The following is a 26,594-nucleotide window of genomic DNA, read 5'->3' on the forward strand; positions in this document are numbered from 1 at the left end:
TAAAGATGAACAAGTGCGTATGTGAGAAGGAGCGAGAGAGAGCGAGAACGAGGGTTTGTGGAGGGAGGGGTGAACCGAGGCAGAAAGGAGCAGTTTGAGGCAGGAGCGATAGATTAGATTCAGAAGAGACGGAATGATGTTTGGACAGAGAAACACAGCGAGCGACTGATAAAAACGCACGTGACGGACACACACACACACGCACTAACGACTATTACAACATGGGGGCGGTTGTCGGTACATTGAGCTTACAGACGAGACAGCGACGACCATCGAGAGGTAAGACGAGAACTCACTCTGTCTGTCTGTCTGTCTGTCTGTCTCGCACGCACACAGACAGGTAGACCGAGAACTTCACATATACCAGACTCAAACTGCGTGTGCATCCTTGAATAACATGCCTGAATGTGTGTGTTTGTATGTGCATCCTTGAATAGCATGCATGCATGTGTGTGTTTGTATGTGTGTGCATCCTTGCGTTGCATGCGTGTGTGTGTGTGTGTGTGTGTTTTTTCAGTAATTAGATGACTCACACACATCCTCTCTGAGCTGTGCAACAAGTGCCGTTTGACTGACGCCAGTGATTCTGCTCTTTAATAAAGTAAACGCTGAAACACGCACGCATTGCGTGACTCATGATTCATGAAGCTGCGTAGTGTTTTTAATGTGGAGCGAGTTAACAGCTTGCAGGAGAGCACAGAGCGTGCCTGATGCGTGTGCGCGCGCGCGTGTATGTGTGTGTGTTTTGATGTCGGGTCATGTATGCATATGTGTTTGAAACTCTACTCGCACACCCGCTCCGTTCCCGCCTGTTACCTTGGAAGCACTGTTGTCATGGTAACGGGGCGATGGCAAATTGATGTGTTTTTGTGTGCACGTCTGAAGGGTCCCGACCCATCGCTCATGTCCGAGAACCTGCAAGACAGAATAGATGGAGAGAGAGACATCAGCACCTGTTGTTTTGGCTGTCTTCAGTGTTCACGCAAACACAGTGATCTGAGCGGAAGATACACATTAAAGGAATAGTTCACTTAAAAATTTAAATGCTGTCATCGTTTAGGTTACTCGCCCTCAAGTTGTTGTTCCAAACCTGTATGAATTTATTTCTTATTATAATATCTTAAGATATTATAATGTGGCTATCCAAACAGTTGCTCCATTGACTTCCAATGTAGGAAAAAAAATACTATGGAAGTCAATGGGGTCCATCAACTGTTTGGTTACAGACATTCTTCAAAATATCTTCTTGAAGAAACGTGCGTTAAATAATGCTATATTCGATATGTGATCCGATATTGCTTTAAGTGTGTAAAATAAATGTAAACTATATGTACATGTATTTAAAAACTGAAAATGATATGTGTTCCAACATCCATGTTTCACATTCGTTTTTGTGAGAAGAAAGCATCCCTACAGCTTCTGAAAGTGAAGAGCAGTGTTTTACTGTAGCATAAGAGCTGTTATTTTAACATCAGTGTAAACCATGGGGTTCAGGGTTTCAGGAAGGCCTACATTAGCTTTATTTAACAACAGAAACTGAATAATCAAATGTAAAAATATGTATATGAAGTAAATATTGATTCTTATTAAAGCTACAAAAGTTAGTCAAGAGCAGTGAGTGATTTAGTCTATTTTTGTTTTATTAAAGCTACACTGTGTAGGATTTTCTCCCATCTAGTGGTGAAATTGTTTATGACTACCAACTGAATATTACTTTCTAGCCCCTCCCATTCTGAGGGCGTTTTAACTCCTACGGCGGCCGTATTATTTCAAATCTGCCGGCAGTCGCGAGTATTCTCCCTCTCGCATTCGTCACGGTGCCACTGAGTGTCAAAACGCGAAAGGTGAAGCTTGAATTTCCAGGTATGTCCCTCTTTGGCTAATGTATTTTCAAGATGGAGGCGCAACATGGCTGCCACCATTCGAGCGACTTGCTCATATATATTCTAAATGGCAGATTCTACGCTTACGAGAATACTTGATTAGTTGGTTGGTAGAAGTAATTACACATTAATGAGCACATATCATTTTGAAAGAACAAAGTGTTTTTGCTAAGAATCAACTTAAAAAATTACACAGTGTAGCTTTAACTTTAATAACTGACTGTTTACGTCAATACTCACCAAGATGGTTGTTTTGACAATTGTGCGTGTGTTTGGCCATACTTATATGGCCAAATACATATAACTTATATATGTATTATACACATACTTATAAGCTGCGGAAGGCGGCTTACATGTTCACACAGAACATGTTTTTCCATTCCACTGCTCTACTTTTAATGTTAACGCTGCGGTCAAGTTAAAATAAGTTCAACTTTTAAAAAACGCGTCTCTAGACCTTGCGCTTGATTTCGTTCCACTGACCTGCGTCTTGGGTTTTCAACAGCAAAAACCGGTCCTGTGTGAACCGGCCCATACTGTGCTCGTAAGGACTTTTTGTAATGGTTTGGAGTATTATATTGCAATATGTACTTTTGCGATATTTCGATAATTCCGATATATTGTGCAGCCCTTAATTATACTATTGAAAAGGTTTTTGATCATGATCCAAGTTTAGTTTTAGATATTTTAGGAAAAATGGGTTTTGAAATATCCTTAATAAGAACATAGAACAAACAATTAAAGGAACTAAGAGACTAATTACAAGAAATAGGACAAATAACTACAATACAACAAAGACACAAATGAAATAGACCTACCTTAAAAAAGTTTAAGCACTAGATATAAGAAATAGGCTACTGCATAAATTGTATAATCACATGTATAAAAAACACTGTACTGTGTTATACAAATTTGCAAAAGTGATTCAGTCAAAAGCAGAGAGAGATTTTCTCTCTTTTGTTGTTTGATTAACGTTAATGAAACCGACTCCTGCAGGTTTATTAGGCTGCTGTCACTTAATGCACGGATCCAATATACTGATACACATGCATTTTCTTTCTCAACTGTTTACATTCGCTTAAGACATAAATGACTGTTCACGAGAATACTTGCAAAGACGGGCATTTTGACGTGTATGAGCGGCAAAAAGCGCTCAGTTAAGTACTCGCACGCTCTATGAGCAGCGGCTTCACGTGAGCTCGTCTCTCAGACAGCGTTCAGAAACAGTCTCTCAGAAACAGTGCACGCATTTAGCAAAATGAGTTCTCTTTCGCTGCTTATTGCAGTTAAGGGCCCTTTCGCACCTATCTTGTTTGGTTCGGATTTTCTGACTTTTCAGTTTGGTCCGAATCAAAATCACAGGTGTGAAACCTCCCCCGGACCACGGTCCGCACCAAACAGACGAAATTTGGTCCGACGAAAAGAGGTAGTCTAGGTCCGGATTAGGCATGTGCCGGTATCAAATTTTCATGCTGCGATTAATTGATTGAGCTTTTATCACGGTATACGGTATTATCACGATATTTTAATTGCTATAATTATTAAAGGTAAAAAATTAACAAATTAAATTAAATACAATTTGGTTTTCATTATAATAAATTATGACAAGTAAAAATATAATACAAATGTAATATAGTGCACATATTTAGCAAAATACTCCTCTCTATAGCTATTTTTTCTAGTCAACTAACGTGTTTGGTCATTAAATGGCTCTCCTGAGGTAAATGTAACGTTCTGTGACATAATTGTTCACCTGCAGTTTTACTGACCTCTTTCCGTGGTTGAAAAACACTGATTGATCGATATTACGTATGAGGCATAAATACCTTTCGGTAAGTTGTACTGTATCTTTAAATAAAAAGTAACAGAGGATCGGTTTACTTGAACTGAGGCGCTACAGCGATCGGTCACGTCACATTTACAAGCACCAAAATGGTATTTATTGTCTGTATTTCGTAATAAAATGGACAGAACATGAGAGCTGAGAATTTTTTTTCATATCAAAAGTAACCTGCTCTGTCTAGTCTGTCGGTGACAGTGTCCTCTTTGCTCTGTGATTTTTCTCTGCGTGAGAAAATGGATGTGTGGCGCGAGAGCGTGTGAAAAGTGTCGATTGTGAGTCTCACGCTGAATGCGTAGAGTTGACAGCCCTGCTTTTAGAAGGGAGATAAATCGTCGGCAGCGTTCCTCCTTGCGCCATGCTTCTTCTCCATGTGAGGATTATTTACATTAACTAGAGTGTGTACTGCGCGGCATGCACACAGTGCTTCATGTGGGGATTGTTTACATCAGAGTGCGCACGTGTTTCGCGCAGCATATAGGCCTACACAGTGTTTGTTTAAGCGGTTGATGTATTATTTTTCACGGTATTTTGAAGTGCCCGCGATAACAATATCGTGCATATTCATTACCGCGATTTATCGCATTACCGACTACCGGCACATGTCTAGTCCGGATCAAACTGAGCAAAGGTTTGGTTCGTTTCTAGTCTGAAAGCATTTTCTGTATGGTTCGGACTTTCAAACCATTTACAGGAAGTTCTGGTGGTTCCCGCGTAGACTAAACAACTGAAGAAGAATATTTATGTGCAGATCTGTCAGTCCTGCCCACAGCGTTTCTTCCAGCTGATTCACACATGCACACACACACACAACACACACATATTTGTCCTGCGTCCTGCCGGCGACGATAAAATGTTCGCACAACGAGGACGTTCATTTGGCGAATGTGAACTAGCCTCGAGTATAGCTGGTGCTGCAGGGAGTAATGCCGTAATAATAACAGTATAGTGGCAACGATATGCGTCTGTTCATTCATTCTTGTCAAAGTTACCCGCCGACTTGACAACACACTGACATCAGACGCACGTCTGTTTACAAACCAATCAATGTCAAGATGCAGCCCATATAGATGACGACGACAGGACGCAAGTACGTCATGTAAAGTTATTTTACATGACGCATGAGTGCGCTCACATAATTGCAATGTGAAACCAAACCAAAACTAACCGAATGTATACAATGTATCAACACATGAACTTTGGTTCAGACCTTGGTGCGGACTTTCAGGTGTTGCGGTTTTTAAACCACAATGCTTAAAAACGCATGTAAAGCTTTTGTGACCGCACATAAACGTCAAGTAACACCGTGTCCTAACTACACGCGACACGCGATAAAAGGCTCTTTTCCATGTTAATCAGAGTTTTTGTCCTAACCAGCCGCGACGGCGACACGCGACGATTCTATTTTAGAAACGGTTTCTATTTTTCTGCGACGTTGCGCTCGATCAACAAACACAAAGTGTGGCAATGATAATCTCAGGTACTGTGTATGTGCTTTATTTAATGTTAAAAGTGTGTAATGTTATCTTGGAAATCCAGAGTTCTCACAAGAGCACAAGTTGAATTTGCTCAGCGAGTTACTCTGGTGTCGAGTAATGATGCTCATTAAATATGCCCCTCGATCTGAGCTGCACCAATCACATCGGGTTATCTGATATAGGCGGGCCAGAGACGAGATGACGACAGCGCTGTGACGTCGAAGTCATTAGTAAACATTGCAAGATGGCTTTGCAAGAAGGACGTTTTTGCTGTTTTGCCGACCGGATACGCAAGAGTCTAATCTACCAGTTAGCTCCGCTGGTAGCTAAGCGTATGGGGCTTGTTGTGATTGGTCGTAGTGTTATCCAGTTGCGTGCAGTGAGATTTTCAAATGCATGCTTGGTGCCGGCCCTCGAGCTGGCCGATCTTCATTAGTCGATGCCAGACCATTAATCTTAAAGATTTAGGTCTGGATTTCCAGGCTAGTGTAATGTGACTTTGAATATCATTTAGTGCTCCAGCTTTGTAGCTTTAAAAGCAACAGTGGATAATTCACCTCAGATCTTGAAATTAAACAAATGGAAAAAAGAACGTTCAAACTGTGAACAAACAAGTGTATTCTTTGACAAAGATTGTTTTAGTAACTCCGTAGCCTATGTATTTGAATGATGTTTAAATGGTGTAATATTTGTGAATTTGATTATGTAGCTACTTCTCCATTTCTTGCGAGTGTTGTCAAGATTACTCTCTGGTGCTGCGAGACTCCTCCCACATGCTGTTCTGATTGGCTGACTCCGCCCACCCACTGTTCTGATTGGCTGACTCCGCCCACACACTGTTCTGATTGGCTGACTCCACCCACACGTTGTTCTGATTGACTGACTCCGCCCACACTCTGTTCTGATTGGCTGACTCCGCCCACACGTTGTTCTGATTGGCTGACTTCGCCCACATGCTGTTCTGATTGGCTGACTCCGCCCACACACTGTTCTGATTGGCTGACTCCGCCCACACGTTGTTCTGATTGGCTGTGGGTTTTGATTGATTTTGACGCATCTCGCAGTCGCGTCGCGTCTAGTGTGGACAGACAAACTATTTGTCACTGGAAACTTATCGCATCGCGTCTGTAACCAGAGTAACCAGGATAGAGACAAAAGTTTAAAATCTTTATCGGTTAATCGAGTCTACCGGCATATCGCCCACCCTTAGGCAAGATGTTTAAGTTAAAAACATTAAAATTTCCAGATATAAGTACAGACAAAAAACAAGAAAAGAAAGGAAAGACCTTTGGTAGCAGGCATGAAAAAGTTAGCAGCAGATTAAAACGAGTACTAATATTTTCAATTGAATGCAGTAAATGAATGAAAATTATTCACGTTTCTGACGGTTCAAGAGCCAAGTGCTTGTGATGTCACTTCCTGTTTAGTTCCACTCCAACACAACTGGTAATGAACCATCTGATGTGTATCGCAGACAAAAATGAGAGGATATTGCTCTTAAAGATTGTCTGACTTTACACAATTTCGCTGGGATAACGTGCCCTTCAAGTGGAGTGAGACGTATCACAATCACGAGACATGAATGACCAAACAAAGTCGTTATTATAAGCAGGGAAACTCAGAATTATAGATAATGCATGAGTTGCAGAGTTGTGAAGGAGCGCATCAGTTTGAAATGAGGCAGAAAGCAATTTTGATTTTAATGAATTTGCTAAATTATTTTTTCATGCTGTATTTAAATCATTTTGTAGGCGCCGTGTACAGAACAGATAGACAATAAGTGTGAAATTAATCACCCTTTCAGTGTTTGCTTTATGAAAACTAATTACTTTTGTTGGATCCCATGATGGCAATGAATAATTTTGAGATGTAGTTTTGTAGATTAAATTCAGGACGGGAAAAGATTAAACCGCAGCAGTAAGTGCAGAATTGAAATCATCAGATGTGATTGATGTGTGCCGTGATCGGCTCAGACGGGAAGCAGAGAGTGAGATATTGATCTGACAGAAGCTTCTTCAGAATAGCTGATCACTTTTGATTGAATATGTATAAATTGATAAACATGTCTTCACAGTAAGATCACTTAACCCTACGGTGCTGCTCATGTGGCTGTCAAAATTGACAGATTTTTTACATTTTTAATTTTAATTAAATTAATGTACCATATTTTAGTTCTGTATTGTTTTTTATTTAATATTTTGTATTTGATGGTGCTAAATTATGTTTATGCAGTAGTTATAATCCATTTATTCACTTTTTGAGCATAGACCTGAAAATGAGCCAACTTAAACTGTGGTAAATCTTAAAGTGCTTTGGAGCACAGACTTGAATTTGCTCTTGTTTTAAAGAAAACACTTCAGATTATTACTGGGAAAAAGTGAACTAAAAAAAGTTGTAGAATTTTACATTTATTGTTATGAAAAATGCACAAAAATACTACTATGAAATATGTTTCAAAACACATTTTACTCTAAAACCATGAGGAAAATCAAAGCCATAAATCTAAACAAGTTGTGCTCCAGTCCAAATCTGAGGTTGTTATCTCAAAAAATGAGCTTTCAGTCAGAGTTAGTTTGGCTGCAGTACCGAACGCTTCCACTAGATGAAATTCATCTCCCATTCATTTCTAATGCGCTCATTTTTGACTGCGAACAACACGTGACACTTTTTTTTTCAGGAACAATTAACTTTTTAGAAGCATGTCCATATTTTTTTGTGTTCACATAGCAAGTACCAAACCTTTACCAAGTTTCGTACAATTCCGATGAAGTAAAAAAAAAAAAAAAACATATATAATTTTTCGGTCAAAAATGACCCAAGGGTAAACCCAGCCTGATCTGTCGCGATTTGATTTCGCCCTGCAGCTCAGGCTGGAAACCTGTACATTTATCTCTGTTGCTTCCTTTACAAATTTGCGGGAACCAATCACAAACTGGCTTATTCACCTGGCGCGCTATTGGCGGGTTTAATCCAATCCAATTCCAGAGCCGTTACGGCTCTGTCCAATTCCTTTTAACATCTCGATGATGCTCAGCGGCTTCTTTTTAGCAAACGAATCTCTCGAGTGGGTGTAAATTAGGGCTGCACGATTAATCGCAATAAAACCGCACGCGATTTGGCAAAGGCTGCGATTATTTTGTGCGCTGCTTGTCAGTGGAGTGCGGCTGATTGGTAGTAAATACTCCCCCATTTGAACGCCAGAGGGCGCTCTCACGCAAACACGCTAAACATGCCCCGCCACAGAAGTACAATAATGCGCATCATTCCAGGAAATCCCTATCGCTGTAGCTGAATAAACAGAAGATTGAAACGCTTTGATTAAACATGACTTATAAATACACAACTGCCTTATTCTGTGTAAGAAGCTCATCATCTCACAGAAGGAGGAGCTCAGCTGTCGTTATGAAGTGAGTTTGGAGTAAATGCATGTTATTAAATGTTGCATGTTATTAAAAAGAGGTTCATAAATGCTTCTCATGTTTTGGAAAGATGTTTGACTCGTGTTGTTTTTTCAAATGCACGTTATAAGTGACTCAAACTCACAGTGCTTTTAGAGTGAGCAGCGTTTACAGAGCCGTACATCAGTGACAAGCTGTGCATAAAAAATAATCGCAGCCTTTGCGATTTTAAAATTGCGATAAGCCATCTCGTTTTAAGTGCGATTACATGTAAATTGCGATTAATCGTGCAGCCCTAGTGTAAATGCCACTAACTTTCATGTTTTTTTTGCACAACCTGTAAAAATCGCTCGATTCTGTCGCTGCTTCTGCAAACCGCTGATCAACACGTTTGGTTACACGTTTCCTGCCTGGAGTTTTCGCGTCGCTCTGCAAAGTACGTCACTCGGATCGTTGGTCTGATTGGTTGAAGGACTGTCCAATTGCGTACAGAGTCATTTGAACTCTGCCCGTTGATCGCCTCTTGTGCAGTCGAAAATACAGAGCTGACTCTCCAGACTAATGTTCAGTCTTAATAGATTGAGCTTGGTCTGGGGATAGCTAGACTACCAAAGAGCACCAGATTTACATAATTTGGATCAACCTTATGGCAATATGAAACTATATAAAAATTTAATATATAGTTTTAGAGATTATTCTGGATGTTTTGTGTGTGTGTGTGTGTGTGTGTGTGTGTGTGTGTTTTGTAGACCTGTGGCTGTGGGTTTTCCTCTAGTGAATATTTCAGATGTCTTGAATTCACCCACACTGCCTGCAGTTACGTCTTTATACCCCCCCCCCCCCCCAACACACACACACACACACACACACACACACACACACACACACACACCATTCATTCGCTCTCTCTCAGTTTCTTGTTGTTTGTTGGATCACCCTTCTGGAACATTCTCTCTGTGTTACAAACATTGTAAGGAAGTGTTTGCATATATCAGATGGGCTGATTAATTCTACTTGTTCTTGGATAATCTGAGATTATCAGCATTATCTATTTCCACTTGATCTTCACAGCCTGAAAGTGGATCATTTATGTAAAATCTTGACTACATATTGTGCATAAACGATGATTCACCGTTCTTGTGCACATCTCTACAGGCCACCGTACTCTCTAGATATCAAAGTCTGGTGGAGCGCTCGTGTTTTTGCGTTATATCCTCCTCTCTTCCTCTTCCTCCGCTAGTGCGTGTGCTTTAGACACTGATGGAGAACTGCAGCAGTCGCTTCTTCTGTGTTGCTGAGAGTCAGAGAGAGTTATTTTAATACTCTCGATGTGTCTTGATGCACGTCTATAGGTTTAAATGAAACGGTCAGCTTTACTGTCATTTTTAGCACATCGCATGGTAATGAATAAAAATGAAACGGTTCCTTCATGAAACAACAGTAACAAGTAGTAGACAAACAATATTTATTATGGGTGTAACGATACCCTCATGTCATGATTCAATACATATTACGATTCTGAACTCACGATAATATACTCCAAAACTTGAGATAAAAGATTAACAAAAAATGGACTGTTGATTAAAATGCTAAATTAAATAAATGACAATATTCATGATTCTGAAAATGAAAATAATATTCAACATTATATATAGTAGTTTAATGAAGTACTGACACTAAAACTCTGAAGACTTGATTTATTTCTAACACAGTCATTTTTATTTTGGTTGAACTATACACAATATATATTGTCACTATCCATGATTCATATTGATGCATTTTTGTATTGCGAAATATTGTGACACGATATATTGTTACACCCCTAATAAATATGTATACATACACACAGTTTATACTAAGTGAATATAATATTTACATTGTATGTAAGAGATCCAATCCGCTGGTCCAATGTGGCTGCAGCGTAATATCATACAGGTGTAAATACCTTTTTAATTGATTATTGAATTGTTTAATCAAGGTTTATACATAGTTTCCATGACAGGGTTCAAGATAAATCTTTTCATCACTACTCAATGATTATTGAGGCAAAAGCGGCATTACTTCCGGCTCAATCAGTGTCTGAATTCACTCACTCGTTTTTTATGCACTCCTTGAATGGATGAATGGATGATTCAGCTGTGAGACGCGGGAATTAAAGGGTTAGTTCACCCAAAAATTAATATTCTGTCAGTGATTACTCTCCCTCATGTCGTTCCAACCATAGATATCATATATAAACGCTAGATGTCTTATGGCGCAGTCACTTCCGGCATCACCGTTCGGCCATCTTGTCACAGTGAAGCTGTGCATTAAGGTGAATGATCAGCATGCACACAAATCCTCTTATCTCGCTGAAATCTTGACGGATTTACAAACGGTTTGGTTTCTTACAAACGTTATTAACGTGGCTATAATTCCGAATGCTTGAACATGTATGTTATAATTATTCATATGTATGCACTGTATGTATGCAGTGTCATAACTACATCTCTGACGTTTATAACAAACCAAACCGTTTGAAAATCGGTAGCAAATTGAGCAAGTTATGGTTATTTAAAAGTACATGCACCATTAAACGAGTGAGCGAGCACACTGTGGCAAGATGGCCGCCACGTGCGGACGTCGACCTCCATTGGCCAGCAGCGAGCACGAGACATCTAGCCTTTATATATGATATCTATGGTTCCAACCCCGTAAGGACGGAGGCTCACTATTGGCCAGCATCACATGCATCACATGACCAGCGTCGGCCAATAGGGAGCCTCCGTCCTGACGTACAACCCAGAAGCGCTGCGCTGTTACACTACGTGAACTCACTCAGAGAAACACAGAAGAAAATGAAGAGTTGAATAAAGTCGTTATTATTGTTTTTGTTTTGTGCACACAGAAAGTATTCTCGTCGCTTGATAAACTTAAGGTTGAGCCACTGTAGTCACTTGGACTATTTTAACAATGTTTGTACTAACTTTTCTGGGATGGCCGATCTCGATTACCTAGAAGCCTATGGAGGAGTGATCCAGCTCTCAGATTTCATCAAAAATATCTTAATTTGTGTTCTGAAGATGAACGAAGGTCTTACGGGGTTGAACAACATGAGGGAGAGTAATTACTGACAGAATATTCATTTTTGGGTGAACTAACCCTTTAATGTGACGCACAATTCTCACAATGCATTATGGGTATTCTCTAGCTAGCCATTGAGTGTACATTGGTTGTGTACTTGTTATTGTGCTGCATTGTGGGATTGAACGAGTGCTGAAATCATTCCTGAACCGGGTCACCGACGAGAGAAACTCACAAACATGATATCTGCCAATATATTTTGGCCAAAAGAGCTTAACGGCCCGTGGACAGTCGCTGTTATCCTCTTTGATGTCTAAATACGTCAGTCTTCGGTGGGAAATGGACACACTAGTTGCCAAGTAAACAAACACCCACTCAAATATCAGCAGGTTTGATTTCTGTAACGTCTGTAAATACTAATATTAGTTGCTTGTTGTTGATAGTGTAAGATAAATGATCTGTCATAAACACATGCAGGCCTCACTTCATAAGTCTGACCCAAACGTGCAAATATGATCACAGAGAACTCTTTGTGTTTGGCATTATAAGCTGAATTTGTCTTCAGGAAGACGGCTGAAGTGGAACGGTGTGTGAAGGGGTTTTTACACAGGTGGAGTGTTGAGGAGTGTGTGTGAGTTTGTCTTAATTACTGATGCGTCAAGCCTTGATTTGCGCAGTGTGATTTCTCACTGCTGTTGACCGCAGTCGTGTGTGTGTGTGTGTGTGTGTGTGTGTGTTTGAGAGAAATGTGTGAATTTTCTCTGGATATATTTCACTCTTGCTCTCAAAAACGGAGCTATTCTCAGTTGCTTCGGTAGTACAAAGATTATGCTAATTCAGATTATGCAAACTAGCAGTTTAAACCAGAGGATTACAGTGAAGTGAGTGTGTGTGTGTGTGTCATGACACTGAAAACGAGTCCTTGCGAATGTAGAACAGCCGCCAAATAATACTTGTATGAAATGTTGTAGTAAAAGTGTTGTGATGTAGCATTTCCTTTTGTATTTATTTATTAATGAATATATTTATGAATAAATGCTGCGTGTGATGCTGTTGGTTTTGTGGATGTTTGTCTCCATCTAGTGGCAATTTTAACCTCCTAATGAGGAAAAAGAAACTATATATCAAAATATAAAATATAAAACATACATAGCAAGAATAATTTATTTAACTAAAATTTAAAAGAAAATATAAAATATGTATTTGTTCAGTTATTAATTACTACAAATATATTTCTCTTGATGTCTGGCTGGCATCAGAAGGTTGTCATTGTAGATATAAACCGAAGACAGAAACATATGCAGTTTCATGAATTAAAGGTGCTCTACTTTATGATTCTATGAAATTAATATTTATCGCTTACAGCATTGCTGAATTAATTCATGTTTTGGTTTATTTAGATCTGGAATAATTTGTCCGGAATCTGAATTACTGTCTTTTGTTGTCTCTGTTGCACGTGAACTTTGCCCTCTAAACAAGGCTCGTTAATCAAACCAGCAGTGCTCCTTGTGTGTGTGTGTGTGCTTGTGTGTGTGTGTGTGTGTGTGTGTGTGTGTGTGCGCATGTGCATGTGTGTGTGTTGACTCATTCTTCTGCATAACAATTATGTTTCTTGAGGAGGACTTGGTCATGTAATTCTGAAATTATGTTTATTGTGGATTGTTTTATAGCAACAATGTTCGGATCTACAAACCATGGTATTTATTTTTCATTCTTCTCTGAATGTGCATTCTCACACACACACACACACACACACACACACACAATGAGTTGACATCGTTCTTAATGTCCTACCTAAGGGCAGGACTCACCTGGGGCTGCAGTCTCACCTGAGAGTGTGAAGGACACACACACACACACACACACACACTCTCTCTCTCTCTCTCTCTCTCTCTCTCTCTCTCTCTCTCTCTCTCTCTCTCTCTCTCTCTCTCTCTCTCTCTCGCACTCACTCTCTTTCTTTCTCTCTCTCTCTCTCTCTCTCTCTCTCTCTCTCTCTCTCTCTCTCTCTCTCTCACACACTCACACACACACACACACACACACACACACACACACACACACACACACACACTCGCACACACTCATACACACACAAACATTCTCGCACACACTCACTCTCTCTCTCTCTCTCGCACACACACACACACACACACTCTCACACACACTCATACACACAAACACACACTCACTCTCGAATGAATTTGAACTTGTGAATTGAAGTATTTTGAATTTGCATTTAAGAGCATAGAATTAAAATGGAATGAAATTAATAGAGCTGCAATATTTTTATTAGTGTGAATAACTGGGAACACTTGTGTCTTACAATAAAGTCTCAATGGTTTACAGTAATTAATGCGTTCACTAGCGCTAACTAATAATGAGCAATACCGTACATTTGTTACAGTATTTATTATTATTTGTTAATGTTTAAGAAAACACATCGTTCATTGTTAGTCCATGTTAATTCGGGTCCATTAAATTACATAAACATAAACAATGTATTAGTAATGTATTAGTAAATGTTGAAAAAAAAAAACTAAAATGAACAAATTAAACCTTATTGTAAAGAGTTGCTGATTTACGCATATTTTTCTAGAAACATTAGGAGTTATTAATAATCAGTGTTTGTTTGCAATCCCACCCAATTTGTTTTGTATTTACATATCAGGGAACATGTTGGAGAACATTTCCCGTATCCCATAATGATCTGATTTATTCATAAATCTGAGTTATTTGAAAACAGTGTGATGGATATTTTACGGTGCTGAATGGCAAAATTAAAATCTGTTTGGCAATATCTCAACTCCACTAGAGCTGTTTAAAAATGATATGAAAAAATCCATCCAGCATTCTGTCCATCATTCCATCCACTATTCTGTCCATCATTCCATCCACTATTCTGTCCATCATTCCATCCACTATTCTGTCCATCATTCCATCCAGCATTCTGTCCATCATTCCATCCACTATTCTGTCCATCATTCCATCCACTATTCTGTCCATCATTCCATCCAGCATTCTGTCCATCATTCCATCCACTATTCTGTCCATCATTCCATCCACTATTCTGTCCATCATTCCATCCAGCATTCTGTCCATCATTCCATCCACTATTCTGTCCATCATTCCATCCACTATTCTGTCCATCATTCCATCCACTATTCTGTCCATCATTCCATCCACTATTCTGTCCATCATTCCATCCAGCATTCTGTCCATCATTCCATCCACTATTCTGTCCATCATTCCATCCAGCATTCTGTCCATCATTCCATCCACTATTCTGTCCATCATTCCATCCACTATTCTGTCCATCATTCCATCCACTATTCTGTCCATCATTCCATCCACTATTCTGTCCATCATTCCATCCACTATTCTGTCCATCATTCCATCCACTATTCTGTCCATCATTCCATCCACTATTCTGTCCATCATTCCATCCATCCATTCTGTCCATCATTCCATCCACCATTCTTTCCATCCATCCATTCTTTCCATCATTCCATCCATCCATTATTCCATCCATCCACTATTCTGTCCATCATTCCATCCATCATTCCACCCAGCTTTCATCCATCCATTCTGTCCATCATTCCATCCACCATTCTTTCCATCCATCCATTCTTTCCATCATTCCATCCATCCATTATTCCATCCATCCACTATTCTGTCCATCATTCCATCCATCATTCTTTCCATCATTCCACCCAGCTTTCCATCCATCCATTCTGTCCATCATTCCATCCATCATTCTTTCCATCCATCCATTCTGTCCATCATTCCATCCATCATTCTTTCCATCCATCCATTCCGTCCATCATTCCATCCATTATTCTTTCCATCCACCATTCTTTCCATTATTCCATCCATCCATTATTCCATCCATCCACTATTCTGTCCATCATTCCATCCATCATTCTTTCCATCATTCCACCCAGCTTTCCATCCATCCATTCTGTCCATCATTCCATCCATCATTCTTTCCATCCATCCATTCCGTCCATCATTCCATCCATTATTCTTTCCATCCACCATTCTTTCCATCATTCCATCCATCCATCATTCCATCCATCCATTCCGTCCATCATTCCATCCATCATTCTTTCCATCCATCCATTCTGTCCATCATTCCATCATCATTCTTTCCATCCATCCATTCTGTCCATCATTCCATCATCATTCCATCATTCCATCCATCCATTATTCCATCCATCCATTCTGTCCATCATTCCATCCATCATTCTTTCCATCCATCCATTCTGTCCATCATTCCATCCATCATTCTTTCCATCCATCCATTCTGTCCATCATTCCATCATTCCATCCATCCATTATTCCATCCATCCACTATTGTCCATCATTCCATCCATCCATTCCGTCCATCATTCCACCCAGCTTTCCATCCATCCATTATTCCATCCATCCACTATTCTGTCCATCATTCCATCATCATTCCATCCATCCATTATTCCATCCATCCACTATTGTCCATCATTCCATCCATCCATTCCGTCCATCATTCCACCCAGCTTTCCATCCATCCATTATTCCATCCATCCACTATTCTGTCCATCATTCCATCATCATTCCATCATTCCATCCATCCATTATTCCATCCATCCACTATTCTGTCCATCATTCCATCCATCCATTCCGTCCGTCATTCCATCCATCCATTCCGTCCGTCATTCCATCCATCATTCTTTCCATCCATCCACTATTGTCCATCATTCCATCCATCCATTCCGTCCATCATTCCACCCAGCTTTCCATCCATCCATTATTCCATCCATCCACTATTCTGTCCATCATTCCATCCATCCATTCCGTCCGTCATTCCATCCATCATTCTTTCCATCCATCCATTCCGTCCATCATTCCATCCATCATTCTTTCCATCATTCCATCCATCCATTCCGTCCATCATTCCACCCAGCTTTCCGTCCATCATTCCATCCATCATTCTTTCCATCCATCCGTTCCGTCCATCATTCCATACCTCATTCTTTCCATCTATCCATTCCGTCTATCAATCTACTATTCTGTCCATCATTCCGTCCATCATTCCACCCATCCATTCCGTCCATCATTCCACCCAACTTTCCATCCATCATTCCGTCCATCCATCCATCATTCTATCCATCTATCCATTCCATCCCTCCATCTACCATTCTGTCCATCATTCCGTCCATCTTGAATGTTTTAGACATGTAGTCTTGCTCAAAATGTCAGGGAATGGCATAAACAGTCAAAATAAATGTGTAATTATTATTTGTGTTGTACTACTTTTGTGTGATTTCTTTGAATTGTAAGTCTTTAAAGTCCATTAACATCTCGTTTGATGTTCAAGTCATATTCATAATCATGATTTGAAAGGGGTAAATTCTGTATTTTGCTGAACTCTGATGTTCCAGCACAATGAACATTTGATAGATGGCATAGTGAATATTTCTAACACACACACACACACACAGAGAGAGAGAGAGAGAGAGAGAGTACAAACTGGGAAACAAAGAATTAGATGTCAAAGAGGAGAGGGAGAAAGAGAGAGAGAGAGAGAGAGAGAGAGAGAGAGAGAGAGAGAGAGAGGTGTATATAAAGGTGGATGCTGCGGACTCCGCAAGTACAGAAAGAGACCGTAATGAAAGCGAGAGTAAAACAGGAATATTAAGGCACTAGCGCAGGGAATCAGGAGTGATGGAGGAAGGAGAGGGAGAGGGACTGCAAACTTTAGCTATAGTTCTGCTGCTGTGTGGAGCTGTGAAACTCCTGCACACACTCGGACTCATCAGCACTGAGGGTGAGTCTCACACACATCTCACTCAGGACATTAACAGCTGGACTGAAGTTTTATCAGATGTTTGTTTGGGCTTAATGTGATTCATACAGACGTCTGATAATGAGTGTGTGCCATGTTTGATATTTGCTGAATCAGATTTAACCTCTGCCAGAAAGTCGCATTTTTCACACTGTAATTTCACCAGCTGTGGAATAAGATCAAAAGAGAGAAATATTCATCATGACCATGTTTATGGCAAACCGGGAAAATGCTTTAGACTTGCACTGAAGAAAAAAATGTTGCAGGATTTGTTTTATTTACAGATTATGTAAAAAAAAATAAAAATAAATAAATAATAATAATAAAAAAAAATAAAATAAAAAAAAAAAAAAAAAAAAAAAAAAATATATATATATATATATATATATATATATATATATATATATATATATATATATATATATATATATATATATATATATATAGTTTTTGTAAATATAATTTAATTCAGAGCTTTAATACACTGAAAAAAAAAATTGGGGTTGAAACAATTTTCACTCAGAATTTGTCAGTCAATTTCACAAACAATTACAAAGAAATGGCAAGTAACGCATTGAAATAAACATTAATTTTGAAGTAGAGAGATGTACTCCAATAATCTTATTTACAATGACAAATACTTTTTTTTTTTAAAGCTGTGTGTGTTCTTGCAGATTTGTGAATTTGTGCGTGTGTGTGTGTGTTAGAGAGAGTGCAGTGCTATAATATGACACTGCTAAATGTCATTGAACAGCAGTGAGAGCCTCAGGCACATGACCTTTGACCTCACCTGTGTGTGTCCTTCAGTGCTTTAACACACACACACACACACACACACACACATGTTGTGTTTTCATGTTTTATGGGAATTTCCATAGACACAATGGTGTTTATACTGTATACACTGTATATTCTCTCCCCTTACACTAACCTGACCCCTAAACCTGCCCATCACACACAACTTTCTGCAATTTTACATTTTCAAAAAACTCATTCTGTATGATTAATAAGCGTGCTTCCCTATGGGGACCAAAAAATGTCCCCACAAGGACAAGGATTTCGGATATTGCTATCTTTGTGGGGACATTTTGTCCTTTGGGATTACCAGAACACACACACACACACACACACACACACACACACACCCCCTGTGTCCGTCCTTATGTATGATGATCAACACGCCAGAAAGATCATATTCATATTTCAAACTGTATGTCTGTTTGTTTTTCTCACTTTGGTTCAGTTGAGCTTTGATTGTTGTGACTCTTCAGTCGTTTATATACAGATTCAGTCTTATTTTACTAACATTGAGATTTTTTTATTAATATTTTGAATTAGTTTTCATTTTTATATTTTCTGTTTTAATTTTAGTAAAAGTTTTGTTGTTTGTTTTCATAATTTTTGTCTTTTTTTTTTATTAATGTCTGTTTAGTTTTTATAAATTTTTATTTCAGTTTTAGTTATTTTAATACATCAAGTTTAGCTAAATTAATATGAGAAATGTTGGCTTGGCAACTAGCTGAAATAAGTTTATATATATATATATATATATATGACTTAACTTCTGTTATCGTTTTATTTCAAGTAATGAAAATGTTTTTTATTGTTTTTAAATCAAATAAAAATACATATGTAAAAGTCATTCCCATTGATGATGTCAGATAAAAGCCTCTGCTAAATGAACGAATAAGTGTAAAGGAAGTGATCCGTTTCGAATGCTGTGAATGTCAAACGTGTGTGTTACTGCGGTGTCGTCATCTTTAACACACGGGAGTTCCTCTGTACTTGTACGTTTCTGAAACCAAATGATTCGGTGCTTCAGATGCAGGACGAGATGCAGGACACTCTCACTGTGTGTTATCAGTGCATCTCATCTCAGACAATCCTTTAGATCAACACTAGCATTCAAAAGATTGGTGTCAGTAAGATTTTCCAATGTTGTTAAATAAGTCTCTTCTGCTCACCAAGGCTGCATAATTTGATCAAAAATGACAGTAAAAACAGTAATATTGTATATTAATATATTATTACAATTTAAAAAAGCTGTTTTCTATGTGAATATAAAGTGTAATTTATTCCTGTGATCAAAGCTGAATTTTCAGCATCATTACTCCAGTCTTCAGTGTCACATGATCCTTCAGAAATCATTCTAATATGATGATTTGATGCTCAAGAAACATTTATGATTATTATCAATGTTGAAAACAGTTGTGCTGTTTATAAATCTGTTTAAAAATAGAAATCCTTTGTAACATTATTAATGTCTTTACTGTAACTTTTGATCAATTTAATGCATACTTGCTCAATGCAAGTATTAAATACTTTGAAAAAAAAAGAAAAAAGAAGAAGATCTTACTGACCCCAAACTTATGATCGATAATGTATGTCAATCAAAATGATGCAGAGCTGAAATATGAATTCTTGGATGTTTGTCTTTTTTATTTTTTGTTTATTTGTATATTTCATTGATCTGTAAAAATATAATTTTATAGGTAATTAAATTACATGGAACTGTTTTTTTACATGGTATTTTCTGAGGTTTTTGCATTTTATTAACATGTTTTTATGTAAAAGAGCATATTATTATTATTTTAAAATGTAATTTAATCTGCATCTGATTATTTTTTTTACCATGTAATTAATTTCAATTCCTTTTTTTATTTGAACATGCTGTTTCATTGTTAAATGCATCATATACCAAGGAAATCCAGTGGATTGCACATGTTTTATTGTACATGTTTTAATGTGTGTGTAGATAGGGTGTGTGATGATCTGGAGCTGTCTGTGGTGTGTCATCGTCCAGAGGCGTTGGACCTGCTGGAGGCTCAATCAAACTTCAACAGGAAAGAGCTGCAAGTGCTGTACAGAGGCTTTAAAAACGTATGCAAGCTCACACACACATGTACATGTGTTTTCCTGATGGACTGCTGTGACAATCACATTTACACACATTTTTTCCCCTTTGTTTCTCAGGAATGTCCCAGTGGCGTGGTCAACGAGGAGACGTTCAAACAGATCTACTCGCAGTTCTTTCCTCACGGGGGTCAGTGTGTGTTCGCAGTTTCTCCATTTCTTTCATCCGTTTCACTTGAGACGGACCTCGCAACAGAAGGGGCCAGAAATGAATGGGGAAATTAATTACTAAAATAAATATAAACCCCCCCAAATTTAATATACGGGGCAAAAAATGTCTCTGTGTGAGGTCTGGTTTTTAGTATTTAGTTAGTTAGTTAGTATACTTTTATATTTTTTTTATATATATATATATATATATATATATATATAATATATAATATGTATTTATAAAGGATATAGCTAGTTAAGCAATATCACACGAGCAAGAGTGCCGTTTTCCCGAATATCAGCACGATTGCAAATCCTGATTTGCAAATATCCTGCAAATATCGATTTTATACAACAGTTCAACAAACAAATTAATATTACGTGACAACATTTTAGATGCAGAATACCGTTACTGTCTGTTTTTGCTCTTTCAGCAATGAAAGTTATTCCAAACGCATCCACCAGCGAGTCATTGCACGTCTCTGATGTTTTGTTACTGAATGAATCCACGTTTTTGAATGAATAATTATATTTTGTTCGTGTTAACTAATATAAATTACTTAATGTTAACAAATGGATCCTTCTTGCATTACCGTTTTAGTTAATGATAATAACCCTGGTATAGATACATTTCCTTAGCTTACTATAAAAAACATACTCATGTGTTAATGTGTGTTCAGGGTTCATAAAAATTAACATTTTTATTCAATTTAAAGCGTAAGTCTCGCCTAAATGCAACCTAGGGTCTTTTTGTTAATCTACCCGAGGCAAACTTTCATTTAAAAGCATAATTAGAATGGAAACGCCACTTTTAAGTTTGACCGTATTTTCGTTTTCGGTCAAATTGCCTTGTGAATGGGAGTGCTTGAGGCACGACTATGATAGCATCAAAATCGCTATTTTTAAAACACTAAGAAGACTCGACACAACATGAAACTGTGCTGGAAGTATCACCAGAGGCTCTACACATGAACTGCCCCAAGAAGTGCCCCTTTTCTTTAATGTTTTAAAGGTTGAAATGTGAGGTTTATGGTATTATTATATAAAACTTAGTTGTTAAAACTGTAATGTTGTTTAAATCAGTCATTTTACTTTTAATATATTACTATATAGACATTGCCCCTAACAAAATGCGGTAGACCCCATAAAGGTCTCAAAAAAGTCTTAATCTCTCTCTCTCTCTCTCTCTCTCTCTCTCTCTCTCTCTGTGTGTGTGTGTATTCTCTCTGCAGATGCTAGCACGTACGCACATTACCTGTTCAACGCCTTCGACTCTTCCCAAAGCGGATCAATCAAATTTGAGGTGAAATTTCTCTCTATTCATTCATGTTCTTCACTATTTCTCCTGTTGTTATTTTCATTTCTGTGTCAGCACAGAGTTTTCGTTTGTGTCGTTAATGAGAAATCCCTCCTCTTCACCCACTGTTTCTCTTTCTCTCTGTCAGGACTTTGTAACGGCTCTGTCCATCTTGTTGAGAGGAACAACAACAGAGAAGTTACAGTGGACCTTCAACCTGTACGACATTAACAAAGATGGTTACATTAATAAAGAGGTGTGTTTGATCATTTTCTGGAATAGAAATATAAGTCATGTTTTTTTTTAATCATCTGTAATGATTTGCAACTTATATTCCAAAAGCAACAGTATGTAATGCAATTATAAATCAATGAGATCTTTATGACAGTATAGAAGACTAGATACATAAAATGCATATAAATATCAGTCGCCGCTCTATATCTGACAATAATATGTCTTAGTAAGATGATATTCAAATGCTTAGTTTTATGATCAAATCTCTGTAGTTTTAAAAACATATAATGCAATGCATTACAATGATGATTGAGAGATGAACAAATAAACCTGATGTTCATATTTAATACTCACATTTTAACATGATTTTTCTAAAATTACGTATGGATAATTAAGTTAACCTACAGTAAGTGTTCATCTTGAAATATCACTAACAATAGAAAGTTATTTTTGTGTTTACTTTATAAAAATCAGTAAAGATTTCACAGCAAAAGACACGTGAAGCACGAGCTGAAGGAGGACGTTTGTACAATTATACTAAAAGACTTTTACTTGCTAAAGTTGTTTAAAGATGTGGTGTAATGCTCTTTTCACAAGATGTAAAATAAGTCTCTGATGTCCCCAGAGTGTGTATGTGAAGTTTTAGCTCAAAATACCCCACAGATATTTTTATATAGCATGTTAAAATTGTCACTTTTTGAGGGTGAGCAAAAACGCACGGTTTTGTGTCTGTCCCTTTAAATGCAAATGAGCTGCTGCTTCCGGCACATGGGGCGGAGCTTCAACAGCTTGTGTCTTTTTACCTCACACACACGCACTGGAAATTTCAAAAACTTTTAGCCTTTTATGTTCAAACTGGAGTCAGACAAAGATGGAAGAGACTCAAGAAGAAGTGACAACATGTAGAAGCAACAGGACATTTCTGAATGGTTAGTTGATGAATTTATGTAGCTGATGTGTAGTTATCTTCTAGTCATTGATTAGCATATTCTGTCTTGATAATCTATAAATCGTGTTCCGGGGGCGGGGTTTATGTAAATTTCAGGGTTGGTGATGTCACTAACCCGGGAGGAATGTGGTGTAGTCTCTACCAGCCGATTGTTGTAGTCCTTAAAAAGCGATTTCTTTAAAAGCAAATGCTTTGAACTTTGAGCGTTGTAACTTTGCAGATGTTGTTTATGATCAAACAGCAACATTACACACTAACTAAAGTTAGAAAAGAGAAATCATAATCAACCACCCCTTTAAACTATCATTCAGATGACTGAAGGACTGGAGTAGATTGTGTGCGACAGGTTTTTCAGTTTTGATCATGTTGATGATTCAGAGGCCTTACAAAATTGGCATATCAAATATGAGACAGAAGGCTTTTGTAGGGTTAAATTTAAAGGACTTGTTGTTGAGTGACAGAAACTGAAATGCATGTTATCAGTGTTTTATGTAAACATTATTTTGTGCACTTCTGAATGTCATAATAAAATGGGACTTGTGGTAGATTTTTCCCCTACGCACCTGACTAAGTTAGGTTGCACCTGAAAATATTTTACTCAGTTGAGTTACCTCTGGGGCCGGTTTCACAAAGATAGACTTTGACTATGGCTTAGATATAGTAGATAGTCAGACTTCAGATAGACATCTAAATCAGACCGTTGCCGACTATCTTAAGTAGGACTACACTGCAATGCATTCTGGGTAAAATAAGACACTTTTCAAAACAAAAAACATGGCGGATCGAGTAAGCGCATTCAACCGCTCAGTGCAGTTTACCCCAGTGGAAAATATGTTATAAATGACGGAGTATGTTTTTATGTTTCCACTGTTCGATCGCGCCCGTGCCTCTCTCTCTCTCTGAAACACACACACATTCCAGCATTTCAATCTTGACATCGCAGCCTGTTATTATGCTGCGTTCACACCACACGCGAATAGAGCGTCAAATCCGCGTCTATCGCGTCTAGTTTGACGCTTGAACATTTTGAATCCATTCGCGCGTCCAAAGCGAGCTATGACTCCACTATGACTCTACTACTCCCTGTTGCGTGAGCGGTGTATTGCATTTCACGCATCGCCCGTGACGCTTGCGTCTGCTTGCGTCCACTGTTTAGACTATGAAAGGGAGCGCGTCGATCGTTGCTCGCGTTGACTATGTAACGGCCCCAACAGTTACAAGGACATTTTACTTGGGAATGTAGTAACAAGAAGAAATGTTTAAATTATGAGCCATTTTCCCTTTTCTTTTGGCTGTTTGTAATGTAGGCTAACTGATTGTTACTGCTGGTTGCCAAGGTAACAGAGTCTTAGACCTCAGTTAGCCTGGGGGTAAGGCGTCTAATTTTTTTGGTCTAAATTAAGTCAGTCTTTATTTTTGTGAAACAATCTAACTTGCATTAGACTAGTCTATGAGCAAATTTTAGACTAGTCTAACACTATAGACCAGTCTAAAATAGCTTTGTGAAACCGGCCCCTGAACGCGCGAGTTGAAGCCTAAAGCCCCGTTCACACCGCCAGCGACTTTGTCGCTGTATGTCGCTAGTCTGTGTACTGTGAAGTCTCTTGTGGGCGTTCGTAGTGCTGTCGCTCTAATGTTATTGGTAGACGCTGCACAAAATACCATCACAAGTGATATACAACTATATCATTTTAATTTGACTAGGAATTAGGCTCAAAAGAAACAGTATGCTGTTGGGAGAGTGTTTTTATATTACCACAGCAGTGTTCAGTGGATTAATTCATTTACTAGATTAACGATCAATCAATCAACAAATTAACTCATGCTGTCATAAATTACTAAAACGTCATTCGAATTTGACAAATAATCAATTTTCTTGTCCCTAATAGTCAACATAATGCAGGGGAAACTGCAGCAGTGCTAAACTTGCATCATAAAACTACAACACTCAAACTATAAATGTGTGAATTAAACTCACTGAGACTGTCGACAGTTTCTTTTCCATGCATCATTTTATTATATCCATGTTTGTGGTTACAGTCAAATCATATAAAACAGTGAAATCGCCCTCGAACTCTTCTGTCTTGCCTGCACTCGAGACTCGAGACGGTGACATGAGCTCCACTGAAAGTCTTCTCTCCTATTGGTTGTCGCCCGTGAAAATCACTTCTCATTTGCATAAAGTTCTCTTGTCGCTTGACACGCCCACATTGTACTGTATCGCCCCCTATCGAACAGTATCACTTGGGAATAAGGTCTCTAGTGTTCTTAACGTGATCCACACTTAAGGTCTCTAGTGTTTCGATATTTAGCTTGTCTCCCTATCTGACTTGCTGCGCAGCAATAATCGACAAACAGACTTCAGCAAATGTCCTTTAAATGCTTTAATCACGGCCGGAAGAGTTCCCGAGCAGTTCCCAGGGAATCTCTCCCAAGAGGAAGCAAGGCCGGAGGATCTCAGACAAATTCCATTGAGAATCCCACCAGCTAACACGAATACAACAGTTTTTATAGAATAAGGGGTATGGCAAAATGACATGAAACTTTACATAATGCCCCACAATTTGATTAGTTCTTTTTAGACAAGCCCTTCTGTTGCTAGGTAATGATTCCTTCATAATCACAGGGTTTCAAACCTAGTCATGTCTAGTTTCAGTTCCCCTATTTGTTATTTATACACACACACACACACACACTCACCAACATACAACATTCAAAAACACAGGACAGAACGTTTTAGTACATTGTGTTTCAAAGTGTTATCATGTTAGGCCTAAAAAGAAAAATAAGGTTAGATGTTAGGAACATGGTTAGTTTAATATACAGTTTACTATTTTATTAATAAAAAAAAAATAAAAAAAACTTTGACCCTTTTTTAACCTAAAATACCGTAGTCAAGAGTTTGGACACATCTATTCATTCTTTATGATGACTATTTTCCACATTTTAGCACAATAGTACAGTCATTTAAATAACACATCGGAATTATGTAGGCAACATGTTTTTAGAATAATAAATGAATTTGTTTTTTGTTTCTAGGAGATGACCGATATAGTGAAAGCCATATATGACATGATGGGCCGCTTCACGTATCCTGCAATGAAGACCGACACCACCAGACAGCACGTGGATGCTTTCTTTCAGGTCAGACTCTGATAGTGCACCTTAGACATCATCACGTACTACAGGGCTGCTGAATGCTTGAATCTGACAACAGCAGAAGAACCAAAACCCACAACGACACTGACCAATCAAATACATATAGTAAACAATAGGATAAAAAACACAAATTAGTTCCATGTTTTTTTGCCACAAAATTACATTTTATTATATACAGAAAGCACATACTCTCTTTCTCCCACTCAAACGCACACACATACAGCACGGACACACACTCACACAGATATATAGAAATATAGTAAATAGAAAAATAGTTTAACAACTCAAAAGCTACATAACATTTCTCTCTAGCGAGGAAATAACGTCTCTCTCTCTCTCTCTCTCTCTCTCTCTCTCTCTCTCTCTCTCTCTCCCCCTCTCTCTCTCTCTCTCTCTCTCTCTCTCT

General features: G+C 38.3%; 1 protein-coding gene across 6 annotated transcripts in view; it reads left to right on the forward strand.

Annotated features, from left to right (window-relative positions):
• The window catches only part of kcnip1a (Kv channel interacting protein 1 a), a 101,326-nt gene that overhangs the window by 70,637 nt on the left and 4,095 nt on the right, over positions 1-26,594 (forward strand). For 2 of the 6 annotated variants that reach the window (XM_084133508.1, XM_084133507.1), the window contains 5 exons: positions 20,242-20,366; positions 20,460-20,529; positions 21,782-21,852; positions 21,995-22,102; positions 26,069-26,173. In XM_084133508.1, coding sequence (XP_083989634.1) covers positions 20,242-20,366; positions 20,460-20,529; positions 21,782-21,852; positions 21,995-22,102; positions 26,069-26,173 — 479 coding nt within the window. Of the gene's footprint in view, positions 1-33; positions 280-13,332; positions 13,360-17,229; positions 17,469-20,241; positions 20,367-20,459; positions 20,530-21,781; positions 21,853-21,994; positions 22,103-26,068; positions 26,174-26,594 lie in introns of those variants that run through there. The other 4 variants (XM_084133509.1, XM_084133510.1, XM_084133511.1 and 1 more) reach the window with 4 other exon arrangements.

Source organism: Abramis brama (genome assembly GCF_963993115.1).
Source record: "Abramis brama genome assembly, chromosome: 13".
Lineage (NCBI taxonomy): Eukaryota > Metazoa > Chordata > Actinopteri > Cypriniformes > Leuciscidae > Abramis > Abramis brama.